Raw genomic sequence first — 23,770 nt, 5'->3', positions numbered from 1 at the left:
TTCTCAGGTCAGGTGTAACTGAACTCAGAAAACCTTAAGTGTTTTATACTCTCTGATGCAGGGATTCCCCTCACTGTACAACAGTTTTCACACCTAACTGTAATTTGAAAGTGCATACTCAAGGTTGTGTAATTTTCCCCCTATATTGACAAATACTTAAGTGAAACTGGAATTAACACAAACACCAGTGAGTAATGGAGCTTCACTGGTAACTGTTCATTGTTGACATTTCCAGAGTTAAGAGTGAAAGCATTATGTTCCACTCTATTTCAAACTAAAATCCTGCACATCACTAAAACCTGATATCTGCCATGTCCACTATATCAATAATCACAAGCAAAATAAAATGATCACAAAGATGAACATATCAATCGACTACAGCATCTAGTGCGATGTGGTGGAAGTTATAAATGGCTCTTTATTAGATAATGATTTTATTATAAATTCATTACATGTTTATATTTAGAAAAATGATTTAAAATAGTTGTTGTTTAATTAATAAGTCAAACCAGAGCATAATGTCAGGATGTCCATGTATGTATAACATTTAGGCTTCTAGAGAAAAAAATAACTCAAATATGTTTTTATGGTTTTACCTTTTCAATTAATTATTGTCAGTGTTAAAAATCTAATTTAAAATTTTCAAATAATTAAAAAAATCTAAGCAGCCATCTGAGGTGGAGATAATTGGATTCTTGTAGTTAGAGTGTGTTGAATTATGTGTAAAACTAACATTTTAATTAGAATATATTTTTTTCTTTGGCTGTTACTTTTTAATAATAATAATCTAGTTGCAGTTTATGTGGATTAACGGATGAGTGTAACTATGTTTTGTTTCAGCCCCCATGGTCAGAATTGTTCCCCTTTTGCTTGTGGAAATACTCCACAAAACTCAGTTACATAAGTGTCAACACAAGTGTGAAGGTGTGAAGGTGAGCAGACTCACTTTCCCAAGCTCCACTTCATGAAACCACTTCAATGTGTTTTTGTAATCATTTGGTTTTACCGTGGATAAGAACAACCCCTTCAGATTTAGTCAGAACACAAAATGCAAATGAACTCTGATGCAAACCAACCAAGTATTCACACAGCTCACACACTTGAAACATTTATTACTGGAGTTTTGTTTTTTACAATCATTATTCAGTACATTTATCAATGAAGCATATAAAAGAAAGTCTGACTTGTGATTTGTGTTAAATAACATTCTTAAAAAGCTGAGAGTGAAAACACTTAGACACAGCCAGACAACAAGGCTCATCATCTCTTCTTCCTTTTAATAAAGTATTTCAACATTTACATACAATATGTCCATAAACCATCTGAACAGATAAAATAGACGTGATTTATTTATATATTTGTTTTATATGTTTACCCCTATTTTAGCATTAGTAAATTGAGCATAACAAAAGTGACTTTGCATATTTTTATTTAGGGGCTGTCATGCCTCCACTTTTGCTTGTTCTATCCCTATAACAATATGATTTGTTTAACCCATATCTTTTCATGTTGTCTATTGTACCGAGCACATAAATGCATTGGACAAATACAAATCTGGCTGAATAAAATTCAAAATGTTCACTACAGCTCTAAATGCATCTTTAAAACACCACTGTGAAGCAAAGCTGCAAATTATCAGTGTTCATCATTTTCCACTGCAACAGCTCAGAGAAAAGTAGATGTTTAATAGTGAATTCCAGTGTTAAAAAGAGATGACAAAGTGCTCTTAGTGAAAGTAATGATGAACCAGTGAACAGAGCATGTCTACAGATGAACTGATCAATCCTCGTGGTTATTATTTAGACAAACAAAAGACATGGTTCAGTCAGGTGTGGCCTCTAGAAGTCATCATCCTTTTTCAGACAAGGGAGAAACAAAGCGTGCAGGCGTTCTCTCCAACTCAGCATAAACAAACACGAAGAGGTAAATCAGGGTTAGGGGATGCAATTACGTTGAGAGGGTTCCCCTAATTCTTTAAAACATAGCATGATTAATCATGCTGAGTGGAAGTGAAAAGCCTGCGCAAACTGAACCGTGCCCATACTGAAAGCAGCTCAACTTCCTTAAGATGTCCTCTGTCCTTCAACAACAGCCTGTGGTGCATTACATTATGTGGTGTGGCTGTGTGCAAATATTACAGTATTTTTACTCCAGAAACAGTCAGCACAGAAGATGGATTATCGTTAGTAACACTGATGACATTCCATGGAGCGGGAGGTAAAATGGCGTGCAGACGGACACACGTGTGGACGAAGTGTTTATTTAGAGATAGCTTTCTCCACTTGGTGCCGCTGATGGCTGTGAGCGTGCCTGCCGCAAAACCAAAGACAAGAAGCGTTAGAGCAAGAGCAGGAAATACTGTACAGTAAATGTGCAAATACAATTTACATGTTCTATTCATCACATCGAGAATATGATAATTTGACAGATATTGCGGAACGAAAGACAAAGCATGGAGTCTTGAAAGAAAAAGGGCGATTCACCTGGTGAGGTCCTCTATGTCCACCAACATGGCGTCCTGCTCAACGTGCAGCTCATCCCTCAACAGCAACAACTGCACGAGCTCCTCATTTAGACCTGTGTTAGATTATGCATGTGAGTATCTCTAATCCAGTATAATGAATTGTCGAAGGTGTCACTATGATGATGAATGGAAGGATTTCGGAGCCTGATCTGTAAAAATGGTAAGAAAATGCCCATATTTTGAACTGTAATGTTTTTATAAGATTGATTAACTGTTAAATCTTTATATCTTCTTAGATACTTTGACCTCCATTTTATATTTCAGAAAACTCAGTCTGGATAGTTACTAAGCCAACAAGGTACACCATAACATAACTCTTTAGTAGCCTTATTAGCATTGTTAGTTGGAAACATTGTTTATCAGGCTCTGTAATATATGGCAGGAAGGGCTATGACCTTAGGTTTGACAAATACTTCCAAACCAGGGCTGTTTTTCTCAATTCTTCAAATGGGACAGTGGACAGTGATGTTTGTGCTTGTGTTTGTACTTGTGTGTGTGTGCGTGAGCTACTCACTCTGAATCTGTGAGTGTAAGTCATTCGTGATGACCTGTAGCTGTCCTAGACTCATGTCCCTCATGTCCCCACGCCTCAGATTCCTCTTCATTAAGCACTCGCTGATGTGAGGCAGATGGGGAAGCTGCAAATGTAAACACATACAGACAGATGTGTGATTAATGACTAAAACTGTATTATGCAATATTAACTGGGTCTATATATCCATTTGGTACACACACGCACGCACGTGCGCACACACACACCCTGTGAACTGTTTTTCTCTCTCTCACTGACTCACCAAGTCAGCCACAGGTGAACGTCTGTGCAGTTGAATTTGCCTCTCCACCTCCACCTGCATACGGGCCATGGGTCGTGCCAGAGCTAGCGCCACCCGGGCCTCCTCCTGCAGCCTCCGCTGCACCCTCCAGAATCCGCCACAGTCATCCAACGGGTCAGAGTCCTCCTCCGCTGTGTCCCGGTCTGATAACGATGAGCTCTGCTTGCTCTGGAGAGGAGAGACACATGGTAATTCCAAAGACTAATGATAGTAGTGAAAATAGAAAATACACAGACTATATAAATTGTGCATACCACAGGGGATAGCGGTGTGTCCAGACTGGTCTCTGTCCTGCTGTCCTCAGCATCGCTGTCTTTGTCACTACTGCTGTCATTAACAAAACACACCTGCAGGTTCACCCCACTCTGCAGTCTGAGAGCAAAAACACAGTGAAGAACGTGAGTGAGGAAATGTTGATCACACTGAAAATGTCTCCTAGTCAGAAATAAACTTAGAGAGAGAGGGGGGGAAATCATTGATTGATTGTGATAACTTTGTTTTTACATATCAGTATCCTCAACAAGATGATCTTAAAAGACATTTTACAAAATTGTACTATACAATTAAAGTGTAATTCCGGTGCAAAAAATGCTACTGCAGAGGTTTGATGTTATTTTGAGCAGTATAAGTGGTTAAAATTTTAATGCCTCAACTGTACTGCTCCGAGCTAATCAGTGTTAGCCACATCTGACTGTTAGTGACTCTACTGGATTTCTCCGTTAATAGTTCATACACAAAAAAAAAACTGTCTCGATGGGTTATTTTATGTATGTAAGTGCAGAAAAAGACCATGGGATGATTTTGCACCGGAATTACACTTCAAGAAGAGAGTGGTGGAAAGTCCAGGAAATATTTGGACACACACTTAAAGCATTTGCAGAATTCTATACATATTTTCATCAAAGAGTTTGGCAGCTCTATATACATCATGTGCCAGGTTTCACTGAGAATCGACTGGATTTTTTGGACAGACAACAGGAAGAGCACTGCTTTTGTATTTACATTTACAGTAATGTTGATTAGTGTGTATTTTCCTTATGAATAAATAAAATGGAGTGATGTGCCTTATAATCCAACACCTGTGCCCAAAATGACATCACTAATACTCTTGTAGCTGAATGGAAGTGAATCCCTGCATTATGGTTAGACTAGCATATCAGTGGCCAAGGTTTTTGGAATGATATGTTGAACAAGTACACATAGTTTGTGTTTCCACATACTTTCGGCTAAGAAGTGCATTGGTGACAGTAATGCCACAATCTGTGACCTAATCATGTAGGAACAAAAAAGCAATTGAGAGCTTCAATAAAACAACTGAAGCCACAAACACAACGTCATGCTCTCCCCAACCTCAGCCTTGCACTTCAACCTCAGCCTTTCCAACAGCTCAAAACACCATACATTCATTTCCAGGTTATGATACTCTGACTGAAAGAACCTAACAACCCAAAGTAACCCCACCTACACTGGGATGAGAACAATAACTTATACAACAACACAAACCGGGCAGGGTGGTGTTGGAATTTCCACCCCGTGAGTCCGGAGGGAGCACCTTCACGTCCACTGGACGTCACATGACTTCAATTCCACCAACTACAGCTGGTGACTTAAACCAGGCATCACTTCTTCTTTCAGGAACATAAGGGCCACAGACAGAACTGCAGTTCCTCATACAGCAGTCGGTAGCACAGGGGGACGGCCTCATTGTTTGATTTAAACGCCCCCTCTAATGTAAAAGTCAAAGTGCCAAAGATATACTGGAGGTCAAAGCTGTCATGGAAACAAAGCAGAGTTGTGTCTCAGGTGTAGTGGCTTTGGTTAACCAGCTGGTGCCTGGTGACATGCAACTGTGTGTGTGTCCAAAACCTCAATTACAAATGTGAAATATCAGTTTCTAGGGAAATGCTTTCCTTTAGTTTGATTTCATATGTCATATAGGTCATATACCTATTTTCTTATGTCATATTCCTAGGGCTACCCCCTCTTAGTCGATTAGTCAACTAATAGGTCGTTGTTGTCTTAGTCGACTGCGATTTGTTTAGTGGATTAAGTGATGTTTTTGGATGATTCTTTGTGGAGAACCTCAGTTTTAAAGTTATTTCAGGAATTTATTTTATCGATAATGACCCTACCAACATCAGGCATAGGGACTTGGCCTTTCAGCTAAATCTGGTACATTTAGCCTGCATTTGTTTGAATGATGATTTTCAACAATTTACAAAAGCTGCCCTTTCATCCCTTCCCAGGAGACTCAACAATCTAACCTCAAAGAACAATCACAAATGGCCTCCTGTGACTCCAACGGCTGTTGTTATGACCCATTAGAGCACTAACAAAGTCAAAACCAACTCCCAACCAACGACTGCCGTTGGAGTGGAGCACAAAGGGTTCCAGTGACATCATCGGCCTTGTTAAAGGTAAATACCTGGATCATGAACTGATGAAGCCTCTTGGATGAGAGGTGAAACGTCTTCCTAGACAAATAACCAAGTCCAGTTGCTTTTGATTGAAATTGCTTTTGGGATGATTATAATAATAATACTAACAGATTTTATTTGAGGACACCTTTCACTTCACCCAAGGTTGCCTTAAAATACATAGGAAAATATAGTCAATACACGTATATACACTTTATATACATCAATCATTTTTGCAATGAACTTTAGGATCAAATTTTATTTTATTTTTTAATTCTGATTGATTTGTTTAATATAATTTATATTGCACTTGTGTAAAGGTCAGTACATGTCACAATGCTGTACAGGTAAACAGCAAACTAATGGGGCAGTACAAATATAAACGGTAGAACAATGGAAGAGTGCACACAAATCATTATGTCAAACACAGAAGTAACAATATTATAGATAATAACTTTAATCTATAATAATAAATATAGATGTATGAAAAATGTTAAAATCTTGTTTTGTAGTAATCAGTGGCCCATTTTTCAATCTTTTGGCATTAGAGACTTAATGTTCCATGGTGAGAAACACACTATCGCTAAGTTTCTGTCTGAGCAACATTTCACGCAAAAGTCTTCTTCTTTGTTCTGCTGCTGTAAATTGTTTAGTCGACTGCCAGTTCCCTTGGACTGACTGTAAACAGCCCTGTGGCTTTCTGGGAAACCTTCCATTTTACTTCTTATCATCTGTCTGTTATGTGAATCACTTGTTTTCTTCCTCTGTTTGTTGCCAAGTATACACAAAGACACACAGGATAAATCATTTATTCAACCCACTGTTATTGCACAATGCTGCCCTGTCTTCTTTCGAAATTGAATTCCATAAGGGACCTGCTATCACTGACTGTAATTTGTGCTTAATATCTAAGAGCCAATCCAATCAGTTTTTATGACTCGTGAGTCTTTGGTTTACAGTAGTTAATGGATAGAGTGAACAGCTGAATAGCTCCCTCTCCTGGCTGTAAAGAACTGCTTGTATTTGCCATGTGAATAGCTCCAGCTGTAACAGATGCTAAAAAAACAGGACACGACCTTAAAATAAGTTGCTGTCCTGTAAAAATCATGTATCTTCAGCTACAGCTGCTGTTTTTCTTTTTTTGTGTGTTAACGTGTCAGACAAGCAAATGAGATGTAAGAAATCCTTCAGTTTATCTTAGAAATTCAAAATCACAAAATTTGGAGATTCATTATATAACATTGGACAGTGGAGTTTCCACAAAGACTATGCTACCTACTGTACATGCATGAATATACACACAAAAGAGAGCTGGACTGATAACCACTCACTCCCTGCAAACCCGAAATTATCTTGACATTACCTAACGGAGCTGTATGTGACAATGCAAAATTCAGAGTGTGTGTTGATGACTTTAATATCATGTGGCTTGTGCAAATCTGGAATAAAACAAACCTCTGAGGGCGAAAAAGAAGGGTAATTTACAGGAAGATGGCAACAAACATTTCTAACTGGAGAGGAAACGAGATTAAGGAACTTCTGTCGGTGAGGGCCGATGCCAGAACCATCAGACAAAGTTAAGGAAGGGCAAGAAATGCTGTTGTTTATGACCACATACCAGCTACATAACCACAGTGTAATATGTATCATGTTCTGCCTCCAGCATGCTCTACTTCGGCACCACTCATCAACAAAACCAAATATTTCCGGTGAGTGAGAACGCGTCTGACACAGAATCAGGGCCGGACATTGTTCAGACTTCATGAGAAAACCACTATATTGATATATTGGTTTTCCAATAGGTATATGATTATATGGCTTGTATAGGTCAGTAATGTGGTCTATGTGAGGAGGTTCATACAGCAACACTGGTCTACCATTAAGTTTTATAATGGTGTAAAGGTGTATTTCACTGTTTCCCTGCCATCCATCAAAGAAGATATTCTGGGAGAACATCTAAAGATCTGAAGTGTCAGCTGTCAGAAGCTAAAACACAAAAATATTGATGCCAGCCTTCAAAAGGCTTCATTGATCACACCGTAATAGATTTGTGTATACACACACACACACACACACACACACACACACACACACACACACACACACACACACACACACACACACACACACACACACACACACACACACACACACACACACACACACACACACACACACACACACACACACACACACACACACACACACACACTCAATCCAAACCTACCGGGAGGACAGGCCGTTCTTGCCGCAGCTGGTGTAGATGACTGGCTCGTCGTCATAGAAACTGCCAAGGGCAAGTTTCTGCCTGATGGACTCTCTCTCATTCCTCTGGGCCTGCAAAGAACAGAGAAAAATACATGAATATTAATAATATTAACAATAGTGTTGTTGCTGCTGTTGTTGAAGTTCAGTCTCTGCTTGATTGGCCAGGTGGGAGTGTAGTTTGGTATTCAAATTGAGGCTAGAAATAAAGAGAAGCTAATAAGGATGGTCATATATGGATTATGCAGGGAAGGTAAAGAATGTAGCAAAGTCAATCCAATTTCCTGCCTTTCACACATTAGGATAATCCAGCTGTGGGCTCACACTTAACACTGTCATGTCAATTGTTTTATCAAAGCTTTGCTAACACTTATTAAAATCAGTTATTCCCTCTCTTCTACTCTACCATAAGCATAGATAACAGGTACAGCCAGCGCTCCTTACACAAGCCTCCTCTCATTTCTTATTCTGTCTCTAAATAATCAGTCTAAGCCTAAAAATATCCGGTTTAAATCGTCACTGTGAAATTGTAAGGCCCACCTTTCAGCCCCCCCATCCTCCTGTTACACAGGCACCACAATAAATTCTGGACTGCGTTTGAAACCTGATTAAAAAGTGGGTCTTGGCAGATTCTGGTGGTCTGATTTTCTCCCACAGTTCAGAGACGTGCAGCTCGGATCTGCTCCCAGCTATGAATATGCATGAATTCATTTTTCTGTTCATGTGTTAGCCCCTTTACAGACTGACAACATGTCCAGAATGTACCCTGCCTCTCACCTTATGCATCCTGGGATAGACTGCAGCCCTCACAGGGATAAACGAATGAAGGAATTTTGGACGCACATGATATCCACACTGTTTTCAAGGATTTCTCCATTTATTGTTAAATGTCACTAAACCAAATCTGCAATAATGAATTAATCTTGAACAATAATCATAAAATAATAAAATGTTATGTTATTCTGTTTGGCAACTTTTTGAACGTAGCTAATCTCTCAACGCTGATATATTTTCTCCTCTCCCAATATTGTTTTTTTTAGACCAGAAATTATGTTTTAATTTTTTTCACAGCATCTACTGTAGTTTGATTGTCCTGATTTAATTTCCTGGTCTCCTATTTTTTATATATAGTATAAGTAGTATAGTTTATATCTTATACTGAATCATTTATCATTTTCACTAGCTGCCTTTAGATGTTGTTTTTTCTTTTTGCTAATTGCAAAACTTATTATATCATTTGAGCTGCGTGGGTCTCTGGTACACAAATCCAAAGTCTTGAAGTCTCACAGTTTGTCTTATATGAGATACAGAACGAAATGTTTCAGCATGACAGGTTTTTTCTGGCTCCACGGCAAAAGTACTTTTTATATTATACGATGGTGCTAGGCACCCACCATGTGAGTGTGTGTGCGTGCGTGTGACACACCGCCATTGAATAAACACCTCTTCATTAGAGCTGTTTCTGTTATGTGTCAACATTCTCTTCCTAACCTTAAAACTGGCCCCACCCTCTTGATGAGACTGATGTAAGAGCATAAGTAAATCACAGTTGATCGCCTTTACACTCACAACCAACGCTCTACCTCTTGCTCATCGGCTTCAGACAGCCGGTTCAGATGTCCTCCTTACCAGCAGACTGTCTACGTCACACACAACCTATTTTATGCTCCCAGACGAAAGTACATGTTATAGCAAAAGCGCCTTATAATCTCTGTTACTGATGAAGGATTTCATTTTTGGAGCACATTAAACCATGTTTCATGATCACACACATATCCATATATGAGAGATTAAATTATTTCCAATTTTACTGAGATGTGAAAAAATAGATAAAATCACATATGAACACACCCACGCCACCTAACAATTACACATCCACTCATCCAGCAGCTCCCCATTGATGGATATGTTTACCTCCAAATATTCTGCTACACCCTCAGAATCACAATACATACACATACACAGATCCACACACCTGGTAAATGCGTTTCTCCTGGTGCACCATCCTTCAGCGCATCGTACTGAAACAGCTGCCCTGCCCTTCTCTACACTGCAGTGAAGCTAGACCCAGGAGACCCTCTCATATACTGCAGCTCCATGAACAGGAGAGGGAGGGAGGAGAGAGAGCAGTGAGGGGAGGGGTGGGGGAATGTGTGAGCAGGAGAGGAAGGAGTGAGTAAAGATGGAAGCGGAGGAGGAGAGAGAGCGATGGAAGAGGGAGGGGACAGACAGAGCTGCTCAGTGCTGCCACTGCTCTCCTGATCTGTTATCTGCTCCTCCATCTTCCTCACTTGCTTTCTTTCTCCTCGCCTTTTCTCTTCATCTCAATCAAAGGGAAGAAACAAATGGCAGCTGCTAAAAAATGTATCCTGACAAGAGGATATAGATTATAGAAATTCATGCGAGTGGTTGCACAGCAAGCCAAGGGGAGCGATATATGGTGGGCTAAAAGGCCAGGCTAAACATAGCCTGATGAATGAGACTGAAAACAAAACCATTAAAAAGGTCTGATCAATAAAAGCTCCTCTAATAAATGTCAGCACATCTCAGCAGCACTGACATGGTGTCTGCATCTGCTCGTTGGTTCAAAGCAGAGTGGTGAATTTCTAAATACACAGTTTTGTTTCCTCCAGCCCCATTCCACATCACAGATTCAAACGTGATGAGCCGTGAGAAAAACAGGGAAGCACAAGGGTGTATGCGCCCACACGTGCAAAGAGAAACAAATTCACACTGAGAAAAGCATGTTCACATATGCACAGTTAGTTCCCACAATGCTGTTTCTCAGTGCGGGAGCAGGCCAATTGAATAACGCAACATTTTGAGTCATCTTTCATCCTTCATAAGGATCACGGGCCAAATATCCTCAGATATCACATGCATTTCTCTAAATGCAATATACACACCAATAAAATAGAATTCGGATGTGCGTTTTCTTTTGTGATTGTTTATCTGTTTGTATTATTCTGAGTATGTTGTTGAAATCTGGACTTGCCCTGAGAGATCTAATGGGTTTTTTAGAACAATTGGATATAACTTAGTGCTTGTGTGACTCAGACAGAAAGAGAGAAAAGCAATCACTCACAGAGATGCTGGACAGTCTGGTTCGCCCTCCACTGTAACAGTCTTCTTCTTGTGGTACAAAGATATCCTGGAGCTCCTCTGCCCAGCTGCGGCTGTTCACCATGCAGCCTCTTCCTCTTTTGTTTTGTGTGCCATCATCTTCACAGTCCTCCCACCAATGGCCTGTTGTGGCCTTTCTCATTAATACCTCTCCATCCTCTTCCTCATCCATATCCACATCATAATCCTCCATAAAGACAAACTATATAGAGAGGGTGGAGCAAAAGTCAGGATTGGGGGAGGGATTAAATGCCCTGGCTGGGAATATGGCCCCAGATGGACTGAAGATTTTCAGAGGTAGAGAGGGATACAGATGTTTGACCGGAATCAGCCACTTCAGGGTTGGCTGTCTTTAGTTTCATGGTATTGTTTCATGTGATTGTACAGACAAAATAAATTTAGCAAAATAATTCCAGCATGGGCTAAAACATGAATTTTTAGCAATATTCTTTGCCATAAATTTCCCACTTAGATGCTATGGTGCTATTCTGACTGTCCGGTCCCTGATCATACTGCTTACTCTTTGATTTAGTCAAAACATTCTGTTAGTGAACCACAAATGCATAGCATGGTGTTCCACCCTAAATTCTAATCACTGGTAAAATCATAAATAGCACATTGTAAACAAGACTCACCTTAATTGTAGAATGCAATCCACTTCTTACGATACTTCGGGAATTTTTTTTTTTTATAACAAAACCAAGACAAGCAGCACAGTGTGGCATAAAAGAACAATTGCTTCTTGATCCATAATTCCATCCAGCAAGCACTGAAGAATGGTGGTCAATGAGAAGAAATACAGATGTGCATCCTGGCTTTCAAAGACCAGCATTACACATCTCTCTTATCACGTGTGGCTTAGTTTCAGTGATGTGTGTAGAATTGTGTGCGCGCGCGTCCTTCGTCACAGGGTGCCCAGAGGAGAGAGAGCACCATGTGGAAATATATAGGATCAGACAGAATGGGGTGTGTTAGCATTGTATGAGTGTATATGAGGGGGTTTCACATGATACAATAGCTAAATAAGGTTGACAGCAAATATTCAAAAACATGCATGATTTTAATCCAACCTCAGTTTTAATTCTGCAACACTATCCAGTCATAACTCCCATCTCAATGCTGACAAGTCTTACTTGGCAGAGTCACAGGAGTAGTAAAGTGAGGAGCAGCCTTTAGTACCTACAATTTCTCAAGTGATTGTTAAAATTCAGAAAGTGTAAGGATAGTGTAAACACCCTTTGCATCATATATAAAAACCTTATCTGAACCATTAGAGATTCCGTCCACTTCAGATGGCCGTACTACCTACCATAACATTCAGGGAAGCCGCTCAAATTGCCTTTACAGCTTAAGTTATTGTGCAATGACATGTCATAGCAGAGCAGTTGGGACTCGCATTAAATTACTGCCAGTTGCAGCCAATACAATGTGATCATTTGCCCAGGTTTCCTTCAGGGTTGATGTAGTTTCCTTAATTTCAACAGTAAAGGAAGCCTTGGACTAAAAACTAGGATACTCTTGCAGCATTATTGGTAAACTAATGTCCTTATTGTGATTAGCAACCCATGTGTAAACAAAGTTTCCTGCAACTAGTCTATGCAGGCCAAATGTATGTGCCAGGGAATAAAAAGTCAATCGACCTCTGTAGAGCGCCACACAAACATCTGAACCATGATCTTTTCCCCCCCAAGCGCTAACGCACAATACAGATGAATCATGAAAGACAAAGTGCTAATTAAAACATCTTTATTTAATATTCAGCATCACAGGACACCAGCCCCTGAAAGACAGCAAGACAGTTGTGGTTTAAGAAACTTTTTATACCAATTTCATTTCAAACATGAAGTGATTCCTTACCATTAGGAGTTAGTTGTGTTGAGGCATTTTTCCCCAGTCAAACTGAGGCGCATCTTTGCCTGGCGGGTGTGGAAACCAGGGCACAGGTTGCCAGTAGTTGAAGCCAGGATGTGCTTTAGGCTGGAGTCCAGATTTGTAGCCAGCTTGAGGCATGAACTTCTGGTAATCTGGAAGTTTCCCAGCTTTGTTGTATGAAACTTCTACAGCAAATTGTTGATCGGTATAAGCAACAAATGGACTAATTGGGCCTGGGTATATGCCATTGTCAGTTATTGGTTTACGGGAACATGGTTTAGATGTAGTTTGCTTCTTTGTAGAGCTTGAGCCACTCTGTTTTGTGGTAGAAGCAGAAGTAGTTGTTGTTGTTGTTGTTGTTGTTGCTGCCGTTGTTGGCTTCTTTGTAGACCCACTCTGTTTTGTGGTGGAAGACTGCTCACCCTGCTTAGTAGTCGTGACAGTTGGAGGCACAGTAGTAGACATACCATAGAACTGCTGGATGAATTGGTAGTAGTAATAGGGATAATATTGTGGGTAATATGGGTATGGTGGATTTTGAGTAGTCTTGGTGGCCGCTGTTGTCATTCCACTAGTAGCAGGGCTAGTAGTCGTCGTCCTCACTGGGTAGTAATAAGGATAGTAATAAGGGTAGTATGGATTGTAAGGATATACAGGAGGCCTCTTAGTAGTTACGGCACTTGTGGCAGGCTTAGCAGTGGTAGTCATCACTGGGTAGTAATAAGGATAGTAATACGGGTAGTATGGATTGTAAGGATATACAGGAGGCCTCTTAGTAGTTACAGCACTTGTGGCAGGTTTAGCAGTAGTTGAAGCAGCTGCCATCATGTAATAGTACCAATTATAATATGCACTGCTAGGATAATACATTTGAAGGGGCGGGACTTGGCGCCTATGACGATTCAGGCTCCAGGGCCTGTGAGGGAAAGGAAGTCTCCAGGGCTGCCGAGCAGGCTTGGGGGTACTTGAAGCAGGTTTTGGGCAAGTCAATTTAACTGAAGACTCCAACCAACTCATTGGCAAAACATAATTTCCATCCTGAAACAATATACAAGGAGCTTACTGTTAATTCTTACTGTTCTGGCATTTCAGAGCGAGAGAGAATGAGTTGCTGCCTTCAGGTGCTTGGGAAGTCCGAATCTTTGGACCTGTAACTAGGCAATGTACACAGGAATACCTGTCCAAGTGGAACCTCCTACTAGCAAATTTGTGAAAGATCTAACTACCCCAGAGTCGTTAGTAAAAGGTTCCACTTTGGATTTGCAGTGTACTTAGTCTAGTTTTAAAGTCCAAAACCTCGAATTTCCCATGGCACTTGAACGCCGCATGAGCAGCGCAATTGAAACCAGAGCAGCAAATGGCAGGCAGGTAGCTCTGCAAATCATTGTATTCGGACCGAAAAAAAAGGGATTGTCATTGAATAATAATAATTTCACACCTAGTGAATTTCTTTTACATTTGTGCGCAATACGCTTATTAGGAGCATTTTAAGATTACAAAATGAGTAAAAATGCTAGAAAAGGTAATAGCTTTAAAAAAGATTTAACTCGTTTACCATGCTAATAAACTGAAGCACATGTTGTGCAATACCTCCGTCTTTAATGGCTTATACACTTACCACCATGTAAAACTTATAAGTTTGAGAAAATGGCATACCTCTTGTATCACATTGCAGCCATCATAGGGAACAACCAAAACGAGGCCTAGAGCATTTTGTTGCATTGAATAGCCACATGGTTCAGGCACTTGGAGCAAAGGCAAAGAACGTGCATGACCTGGGGAGGATAAAGAGACCATTATTCTTTGCCAACCTTCCATGCAATTACAGCTTTTAACAAACTTGACCGTGTCACAATACCCATGTCTAGCTGTAAGTCAGAAGCTCTGGGTCCCATGGCTTTCAACTTCAGCTTGCTTTGCCCACAGTGCAGGGAAAAATTCAAGCGCCTCCATGCTGCCTCGTCAGCCATGTTGTCCCCCAGCTGTGCTGTGAGCTCCAACTTGCCTTCAGGAGTAAAGATACAGAGTTAATACTGGCTATATCCTTTAGTTTGAGTATCATGCTGTATATCAAATTAGCAGAAAGCTGGAGAGCAAAACTTTACATCTACCATTTGCTTTGCCTGAGTCAGTATGGAGGAATCCATCATTACCTGTAGCAGCAGCAGATGCAGATCCTGACTGGGAGTTAAGCTCTTTCCCATTGAAGATAATTCTTCCAGTCCTTATTTCCTTCACTGTTGCACCACTATCTACTTCATCTTGATTAACGTTTTCACTCAGCCCCCGCAAGCTGAAACAAGTTAAACTCTGGACAAAAGCACAAAGGACTAATGTGACTGCTGCTGTTTGTCGTGATCTGCGTCTCCTTCCATCTTTGCCTGCCATACTGGAAACGGAAGCTCAGAGCAGACGGAAAGCACTTTGCTATGGAGCAGGATAACTGAGACTCAGTTTTAAGACTTGGGCACATATTAGCACCAGGTAATCAACCAGTCAGGTGCAACTTCAGCTACAGCTCGCACCTGTGTTCACTTAGCTTACAACAGGTGGGCTCGTTAGGAGCTGCTGATTACTAATTTGTTGTCTGGGGTCAATAAAGCTCTGCATGTTTTTCATATGGCATAAATTAGGAGACATGTCATTTGTTTTGTAGGGTATTTTGCTGTCAGGTTATGTGAAGCCCACCTCAAGTGTCTTGAGTGAAATGTTTGAGGGATTTTTTTGGCTTTATTTGTATCTTTCACTGTATTTCTCAATTCTATTTTACATATTTTAAATGCAGCAACGTGGGCAGTGCAATATTGTGTCTTGCCATATCTGAAAATAACTGTCCATGGTGAAACAGTTAATAGGAGTAACCATTCTGCTTACATTTCAGTTTTTATGACACATTTAAAGGTGGAATATACTTAAGGTTTTCAATATACAAATCTTTATTTCATGAGCATTTCCTCAATGATTACTATCATATTCCGCTAAGTAATACAGTAGATGAAAATGTTATGATCCTATGAGGAAACCCATGTAAAAATATGTAGCAGTTGGTTTGAAAAAAATTACATTAGACAAATGTGCAACTGCTATTTTTACCATTGTTCTAGTACTGGATATGTGGATATAGTATATATTTATAAATATGTGGATCAGAGGACTGTGAAGACATAGAAGAACAGCAGTACATCCAAAGACAATGAAAAGAATGAAGGGAAATATCCAAAACACCAAGAGTGTGTATACATCTTTCAATGCTAATTTGTTTGATGTTTGATTAATGGCTTTTTTTTTACCCTAAAATTGGAAATGTTTCCTAAATTCTAGCCCATCAGGTGGACATTTTCGGGCCTTTATTGTAGAATTGACTGTAAAGAGGAAGGAAAGATTCAGGAATAACGTGAAACAAAGGTTCCCAGCCTGACTCTGACCAGGGACATATCGTTTCATGGTCAATGCTGTTAAGTCACCTCGTTTTTAAGATTACATAATGTCCTTGCTGGAGTTATTTCTTAGAATTCATTGAAGATTTCCACACCAGACTCTCCAAGTAGCCTGCAACAAACAAACAATACAAGGATGATCACATTCATATATTCTGTGAACAATCTTAGAACTAAATCATGTCATCTATAAGTATTCTGTATACTAGGTAACTGTAATTTTCTTAACCTCTCATCATGACACCTCTTTCAGACTTGGAATTAGTTCAATAGCTCTTCTCTCAACCTTATCAGTATATTTCTATTTCCGTTTATAAGGACACCATGACCAAACTTAGAAATTCAAGATGAGATCTCACCAAGGATTTATATAATGGTGAATTAGTGGAATGGGTGTTTCATGCTGTACAGATTGTGATTTTGGCTGTGTAAAGTATCTTTATGTTCCTTTGGGATATTGAATGTATTACATGTTTGCTGTCAACGCCTTTTCCTTTAAGGATTCAGGATGTCTACCATTTTTATTTTTTTTCTAGTAGCTTCAAGGATGCATAATACTAACCATACCATCATCTTAATGCAGATTGAACACACGCTCAAGTGTTATATTTGGTCACGCTTACTCTCTGGATCCAGTGAAAGTAGATGGGGCACAAAAATACAACAGGTACAGTAAGTAAAGTGTATTTAATTAGCAACATTTACAGATAATCACAAAGTGCTTTACATGAATGAAAAAAATCCAACTAAATCAAACAGTACAGAGGTGACAAGTTACAATTAGAACAGATGACAGGGACACAAACACGTAAAAAGAGGAAACCATAAAAGTAGAGCAGTTACTGCCCAGGGGCCACAGGGGAAAGGGACGCTGTTCCATAAAATGGGTGCAACAGTTTGAAAGGCAGGGTAACCTCAGGTTTTATAGCAGGTCAGAGGGACAGTGTGTTATTTTTGATCAAATGATCTAAAAGCCAGATTAGGCATGTATGGGAGAAGGACGTCAGTAATATAGAGGGGGGGTTTGACCATGTAAAGCTCTAAAGGTTACCACTTGTATGTTAAAATGAATGCGGAATTTGATTGGAAACCAGTGCAGGGAGGATGAAATTGGAGTGATATGTGATCTGTTATTTCTAGTGTGTTCAAATGCAATGAGGCTCCTCCGTTGTTGGCTTCTTCATACCTGCCAAATGTTTTTTTTTTTTTAAAAAGACTGTTTAACGAGCCATAGTGCCACCATGTGGACAATCTGCCAATAGCCCAATTGAGCCCACTGAGAAAAAAGTTAATGAAAGGGTGACATCAGAACATTACATTCTGTGTAAGTTCATGAGTTTAAGTGTGGGTGACCATGTACTTAAGATTCAAACTAAAGACTTCAGATTAGAATTACACGCTGGAGCTCACTACTTAACAGTGCCTGAATATATTCAGATTGAATTGGTTTCCTATACAAAGGTCATTGACCAATTTTACTCAAATGTTTGTGTTACTTATTGTACTTTAATTTTGTAGTTATTGGGTCAATAAACTTCATTAAGACCTTGTGTGCAGTCTCAACCATACACATGGCCAATACCTTCAAATGACTAGATCAGAAATACCTTTTTATCCCATGGGGAAATTGTTTGCTACATATTCAATGGTTGGTTTACCCAGGTCTTACGTTAATATAAAACTCAGTATTTCACCACCATCAATAAAAACATTTAATTCAAAATTGTGAATTATGTTCAAACCTGCAATCAATTACTTTTCCACATTGAGGGTTAACAAGTTGAAAGAACTGCACAGTGTCACTTATGTTAGTCAAACCATTTATTAGAATCATTAGCATGCTATCCTAAATGATAGGGATAGGGAAGATGGAAATGTGGATGATCATGGTCCTTAGTTGTCGTGGTCTTCGTTGTAGTTTTGGGCTTGGTGGTTGGATATGGAACATAGGGGGGCATAAACAGAGGGAAGCGAGGGTCATAGGGAAGAAAAGGAAGGTGGCCATGTGGATGAGTATGTGGGACAGGAGTTTTCTTGGTTGTAGTAGAGGCTGGCGTAGTAGTTTTGGGCTTGGGGGTTGGAAATGGAACATAGGGGGGCATAAAGGGAGGGAAGCGGGGGTCATAGGGAAGAAAAGGAAGGTGGCCATGTGGATGAGTATGTGGGACAGGAGTTTTCTTGGTTGTAGTAGAGGCTGGCGTAGTAGTTTTGGGCTTGGGGGTTGGAAATGGAACATAGGGGGGCATAAAGGGAGGGAAGCGGGGGTCATAGGGAAGAAAAGGAAGGTGGCCATGTGGATGAGTATGTGGGACAGGAGTTTTCTTGGTTGTAGTAGAGGCTGTTGTAGTAGAGGCTGGCTGAGATGGATATGGAAAATAGGGTGGCATAAAGGGAGGGAAGCGGGGGTCATAGGGAAGAAAAGGAAGGTGGCCATGTGGGACAGGAGTTTTCTTGGTTGTAGTAGTAGAGGCTGTTGTAGTTGGATATGGAAAATAGGGTGGCATAAAGGGAGGGAAGCGAGGGTCATAGGGAAGAAAAGGAAGGTGGCCATGTGGGACAGGAGTCTTCTTGGTAGTTGTAGTCTGCGGCGTAGTTGTCGGATATGGCCCAAAGTTGAAAAAGGGATTATATGGAGGAATGAAATACATATATGGTGGAAGCTGGGGCGGATTGAAAGGGGGGCCAGTTGTGGTTGGTGCTGCAGTTGTAACAGCAGGTTGGGAAAAGTACTGATAAGGGTAGTAATGGTATCCTGGATGTTGATGTACTTCTGGTTTCTTTGTTGTGGCAGGTTCTTGTTTTGGAGGGTTTTTAGGATAAGCCATGAAGGGTGGAAAGTTATGGGAATGTGTGTCCTTGCTGGCCCGGGGTATCAGAGGCATCATCTGGTGCATTTGGAAGGGTGGCTTGGTTGTCTGAGGTACAGTGGCAGCAGGTTTTTGACACCAGAGTGAGACTGGAATTCCCTGCCAACTCAATGGAAGCACATGACTTCCACCCTTGAGGACAAACATAAAATTAGAAACCAAGGAATCACACAAACCAAGTTACACCACTGTAAACAAGCCTTTTCATGGATTTGTCAACAGATTTGAGGTCAAGTCATCAAATCACTACTTTGGTATGGCTGCAACTAACATTGTGAAACATGATCAGTTTCCAAAGCCCAAGATCATGTTTTGTCCACAGCTCAAGCTATGCAGTTCATTGCAAGTGTAATCTAAAAAGATGGATTAAAAATATATAGCTGGCAATTTAAGTTAATCAAGAGTACAGGTTAATCTTTGCAGCTCTAATCCAAAATTAGTTGCAACATTTTAGCTTTTGGTTACACCATAGTATTATTTTCTTCCAATTGTCAAGTCTCTAGAGTAGCATCATCTAGCATATAAAACAACATTACCTCCTGAAACATGTAGCAGCCATCATAGGGAACCAACATGACAAGCCCAAGAGAGTTCGTCTGCATGTTGTAGCCACAAGTGGAAGGGATATTTGACAGAGGTATTGGGGGTGAAGTTCCTGTGGAAAATAAAAACCTCTGTGACTATGCAATCATTGGTGGGAACACCTACATATGTACAGTTCTAAAGGTAATAATATATTGTAGCTAAATTATATTAAAGTGCACCTTGTGCCACTGCAAACTGTGAAGCTCCCGATCCCATTGCTTTGAACTTCATCTGGTCCCCAGCACATTGCAGGGAGGGTGCCATGCCCTTCCATGATGCTTCCTTGGAACTGGCATCTTGTGTGTGTCCTTGCGACCAGCCTGAAAGGGATTATAGTGATTGTTTTAGTTGTTATGGCACTGAACCAAGTAGACTAGAACAGGGGTGCCCATTCCCAGTCCTGAAGGGCCACTGCACAGCATTTTTTAGGTTTGTCCCTGCACTAACACATCTAACCATCTATAAACCTGTGACAGGCTTCAGGTGCTTGATAACGAGCATATCATTACAATCAGGGGTGTAAGAGCAGGGGGTAACGTAAAACATGCAGGACAGTGACCCTGCAGGACCAGAATTAGGCACCCCTGAGCAAAATATTGACACAAACCGTTCACTAAAAAGGTTGTCAAAGATTCTTACCTGTAAAGTCTGCTTGATAAGCTGCATCATCTTCCACAGAGGCATTTGAGGACTTTTTGGTCTCATCTGTAATTTGTGACTCAAGGCCTGACCTGTTCTCAAAAACTCTCCCGAGCACGATTTTCCCCTCTTGAAAACCAATAGTTTTGGCTGCATCGGCTTCTTTAAGCCTTTCTTGTCTTTGTGTTTTCTTCAGTCGATAACAGTCTATTGTTTGTAACAAATAACACATCAGAATAACAGCCGCAGCCAAATTAACACGTTTCCTTTTTCCTTTACCCTTCATTCTGTTGCACATGACTCCTGGAAATGTTCTGAGCTGAGAGATGGGGGCTACGTTGCAACTATTTGTACTGCACATTGTCTGCAAGCGGGTGCTAGAACAACCAATCAAAAGCTGCAACAGGTGTGCTAATTGAATGTTCCCTAATCACTGTGCATTGGTTCCACCTGGGTGATTTCAGGGTTGCCATGAGGTCTCCAGACAGCAAGGCAGGAGGGGTGGGCTGGTTATTTAGTTATACAATTCAATTATCAGGGTTATTTTTTCCCCAGTTCAGAACCAGACTAACCTAACTTGAATAAATAAATAAACAAAATAGTGTAGGCTATCAAAGAGGCTCATGCTGACCCACATAACCAACTGGCCAATCGGCCATCATATATAGTATATACCTGTGTGTGTGTGTGTGTGTATATATATATATATACATATGTAATACATATGTATGATGTTGTATTGTTGTATGTTATTGTATGCCTGTATCATCTTATGCAGTATACATACAGTACTGTATAAACATATTTAATTATGTAAGTATATTATCTCATAAAGTGCAGGACTATAAGCACTATGCTTCTGCCTGCTCCTTCTCCAATGCATACTTTTTTTGTTTTTTATTTTTTTTGTTTGATGGAATCTATCAGAACTGATTCATTTGTTTTATCTTTGTGGTTTTATCAGATTTTTTTTTCTGTCACAGAATGTTGAGTGTTTGAGATAAACGACAATCAAATCAAATCAAATCTTGAAATTAAATTGTGTTCAAGCATGTGTTAAAGCATGCGTCACTGTTGGAAATAATGGATGGGGAAAGTGTAAGAGGGTTTTGACACTTAAGTCAAAAAGCACATTACTCTACAAATTTTACCTACTTTACAAAGACGTCAATATATAGACTACACCTTGTGCACTTTTGACGGCTGTATTTCCCATTACCATTTGCATAAGGATGATTTGGTGCTTCAAAGTTAATTCCTGACCTGTGATGAAGATATTGTGATACGAAATGGATTGGATTGTTTTTTTAATCAAAGAGGTTTCTTACTGTAAACCAGCAAGAGACTCTGAAGCTCAGCTTTTGAGCCAACAAAAATGGAAATTTGAATATGTACAGCTCCATGACAACTGGGCAAACACCATCTGCAAAAAAGCTGTATAACCTATTAAATAGACCTTGAGGTGAGATTAAAACTCAAATGGATAGTACTGGATTATTCAATTCACATATTAAAATCGTGTAATTTAGATATATTAGCCTACAAAATATATCCAGATTCAGTCTAATAAGATCTGAAATTGTACACTGTAGCCTTGGCATAAAATCACATTAATGGAGTATATACTTTGACAGTATTGTATAGGACATTGTAATTGGGTTTCATAGTATCTGTAGGCATTAAAACCAGTCAGCACACATTGCGATTTTGTCTCCAAGGTTACTGACAACACCAGCCAGTGATGCATTGAGGTGAGTGCATTACCTTGTGTGTACTGGTTTTATTGCTTTTTATGTATGCTATTTGTTAATGTAACCAGCCCACTCAAATTAATAATTGTGTTGATAATAAGTGATAAAATGTTGCATTTTCTCAACTTTTTTTCTATCAATCTGATCTGTCTTCGTCTCCTTTTCTACATGATTTTATATTTTTGAAAATATAATGCAGATCTTACTACTTAAACACAGAAGTGTGTAGAACAGAGACGTGGTTTAGAGTCTTTGGGGTGTTTTTCAGGTAAGGCTGCCTAATCTATTTACTTTATAAATTCAACTTCAGCAGGAAAGAGAAACCTTACACAAGCAGTGAATGTTGATATTTTCTTCCTGGAAAAAAAAAACACTGAACACAGAGACTTTACTCCAGTCAGGGCAGAAAAAAGATGAGCTCTTCCTGTGAGAATACTCTAAGCACAATTCAAATGATATACGGCAAGTGTTTACTTTGTTTTATTCAAGGATGCAACAGTAACCTTTGCTTTACCATTAGATGCTGCTGCTGCCGCTGCTGCTGCTACATCGGAGCATGATCCCAGTGAGCCACCATCTGTCCTGGATGACCGTGTAAGACAAATCAAGTAGTGGACAATCAATTTTCCCTTTTCAGCTCTGTTTTGAATCAATGCATATCTCATTTACTATAGTCTTTGATTAATTACTTGTTTGCTTAATTGGATTTTTGTTTCTTTCTTTTGTAAGAGGATACCGGATGGCCATCCACAGTCAGGCAGTGACCCACCCACCTATTGTATAAGAGCTGTAGGAGTTTTGAGGTACAATCGTGAGTCTGACAACCACAGGATGAACTTGACAACCATTCTTCCAGCGGTACAAAGATCTAATTCTACCTATACTGTTGTAACTTGATCTATAGCAACATGACTTTATGATACAGTTCAATTTAATACTCGTGTCCAGTCCCAGCCTCTTACGCAATACTCAGCGAAATGTGAGTACTGCGGAGAGAAGGCCCAACCTTCCCTGGATCTGACATGGGTACATGAGCGTGAGGTGAGGAAGACAGTGAATAAACTCAAACTAATTCCCCAAAATAAACCTGATGCAGCGCTGACCTCCTTGCATCCTCTTTTGTGTTCATCTTAAGACAGTGCCACTCTTTTGCTGTGCCCAGCGGCGGCGGCTGTGGAAGGTTGTGGTGAAGCAGAGATGTTTGGTTGAAGGGAGATGTGACCTGAGGACTGGTACTCCAACATCACCGGGAGACCAGCCAGCCGCAGAGATGGAGGAACTTCTCTTCCGAGGCAAGGAGGTGGAAGATCACAACAAGTTTATCATGGATTTACCAATTGGACTTGGGTACAAATTAGCATCTTGAAATGCTTTCACTTTTTTTTTTTTTAAATCCAACACAACGAAACTAAATACTAAATATAGTAAAATGCTTAATTCATACAATAAGAAGCAAT

General features: G+C 40.0%; 1 protein-coding gene across 1 annotated transcript; it reads right to left on the bottom strand.

The window, feature by feature from the left end:
* Positions 1–1,268: 1,268 nt before the first annotated feature.
* On the bottom strand, positions 1,269–10,085 carry LOC310957434 (schwannomin-interacting protein 1-like). The gene is made up of 7 exons (XM_083927992.1): positions 10,015–10,085; positions 8,002–8,111; positions 3,612–3,729; positions 3,319–3,525; positions 3,039–3,162; positions 2,484–2,577; positions 1,269–2,310 (listed from the first exon to the last, which is right to left on the bottom strand). Exons 1-7 carry the CDS (start codon positions 10,042–10,044, stop codon positions 2,259–2,261), a joined length of 735 nt encoding a protein of 244 aa, XP_083784118.1. The 5' UTR covers positions 10,045–10,085; the 3' UTR covers positions 1,269–2,258.
* Positions 10,086–23,770: the final 13,685 nt, after the last annotated feature.

Source organism: Echiichthys vipera (assembly GCF_963691815.1).
Source record: "Echiichthys vipera genome assembly, chromosome: 15".
Taxonomy (NCBI): domain Eukaryota; kingdom Metazoa; phylum Chordata; class Actinopteri; order Perciformes; family Trachinidae; genus Echiichthys; species Echiichthys vipera.
Note: the sequence above shows the minus strand (reverse complement) of the source record. Positions and strands in the feature narration are given on the sequence as shown.

What these genes read in the sequence shown, in the direction of transcription:
- LOC310957434 (XM_083927992.1), bottom strand. Translation starts at nt 10,044, where the DNA reads ATGGTGCACCAGGAGAAACGCATTTACCAG. An exon ending in AAGAACGGCCTGTCCTCCCG is followed by an intron (nt 3,730 to 8,001) that starts GTAGGTTTGGAT and finishes TTTTGCTCTCAG; the next exon opens with ACTGCAGAGTGGGGTGAACC. An exon ending in ACACACCGCTATCCCCTGTG is followed by an intron (nt 3,526 to 3,611) that starts GTATGCACAATT and finishes TCTCCTCTCCAG; the next exon opens with AGCAAGCAGAGCTCATCGTT.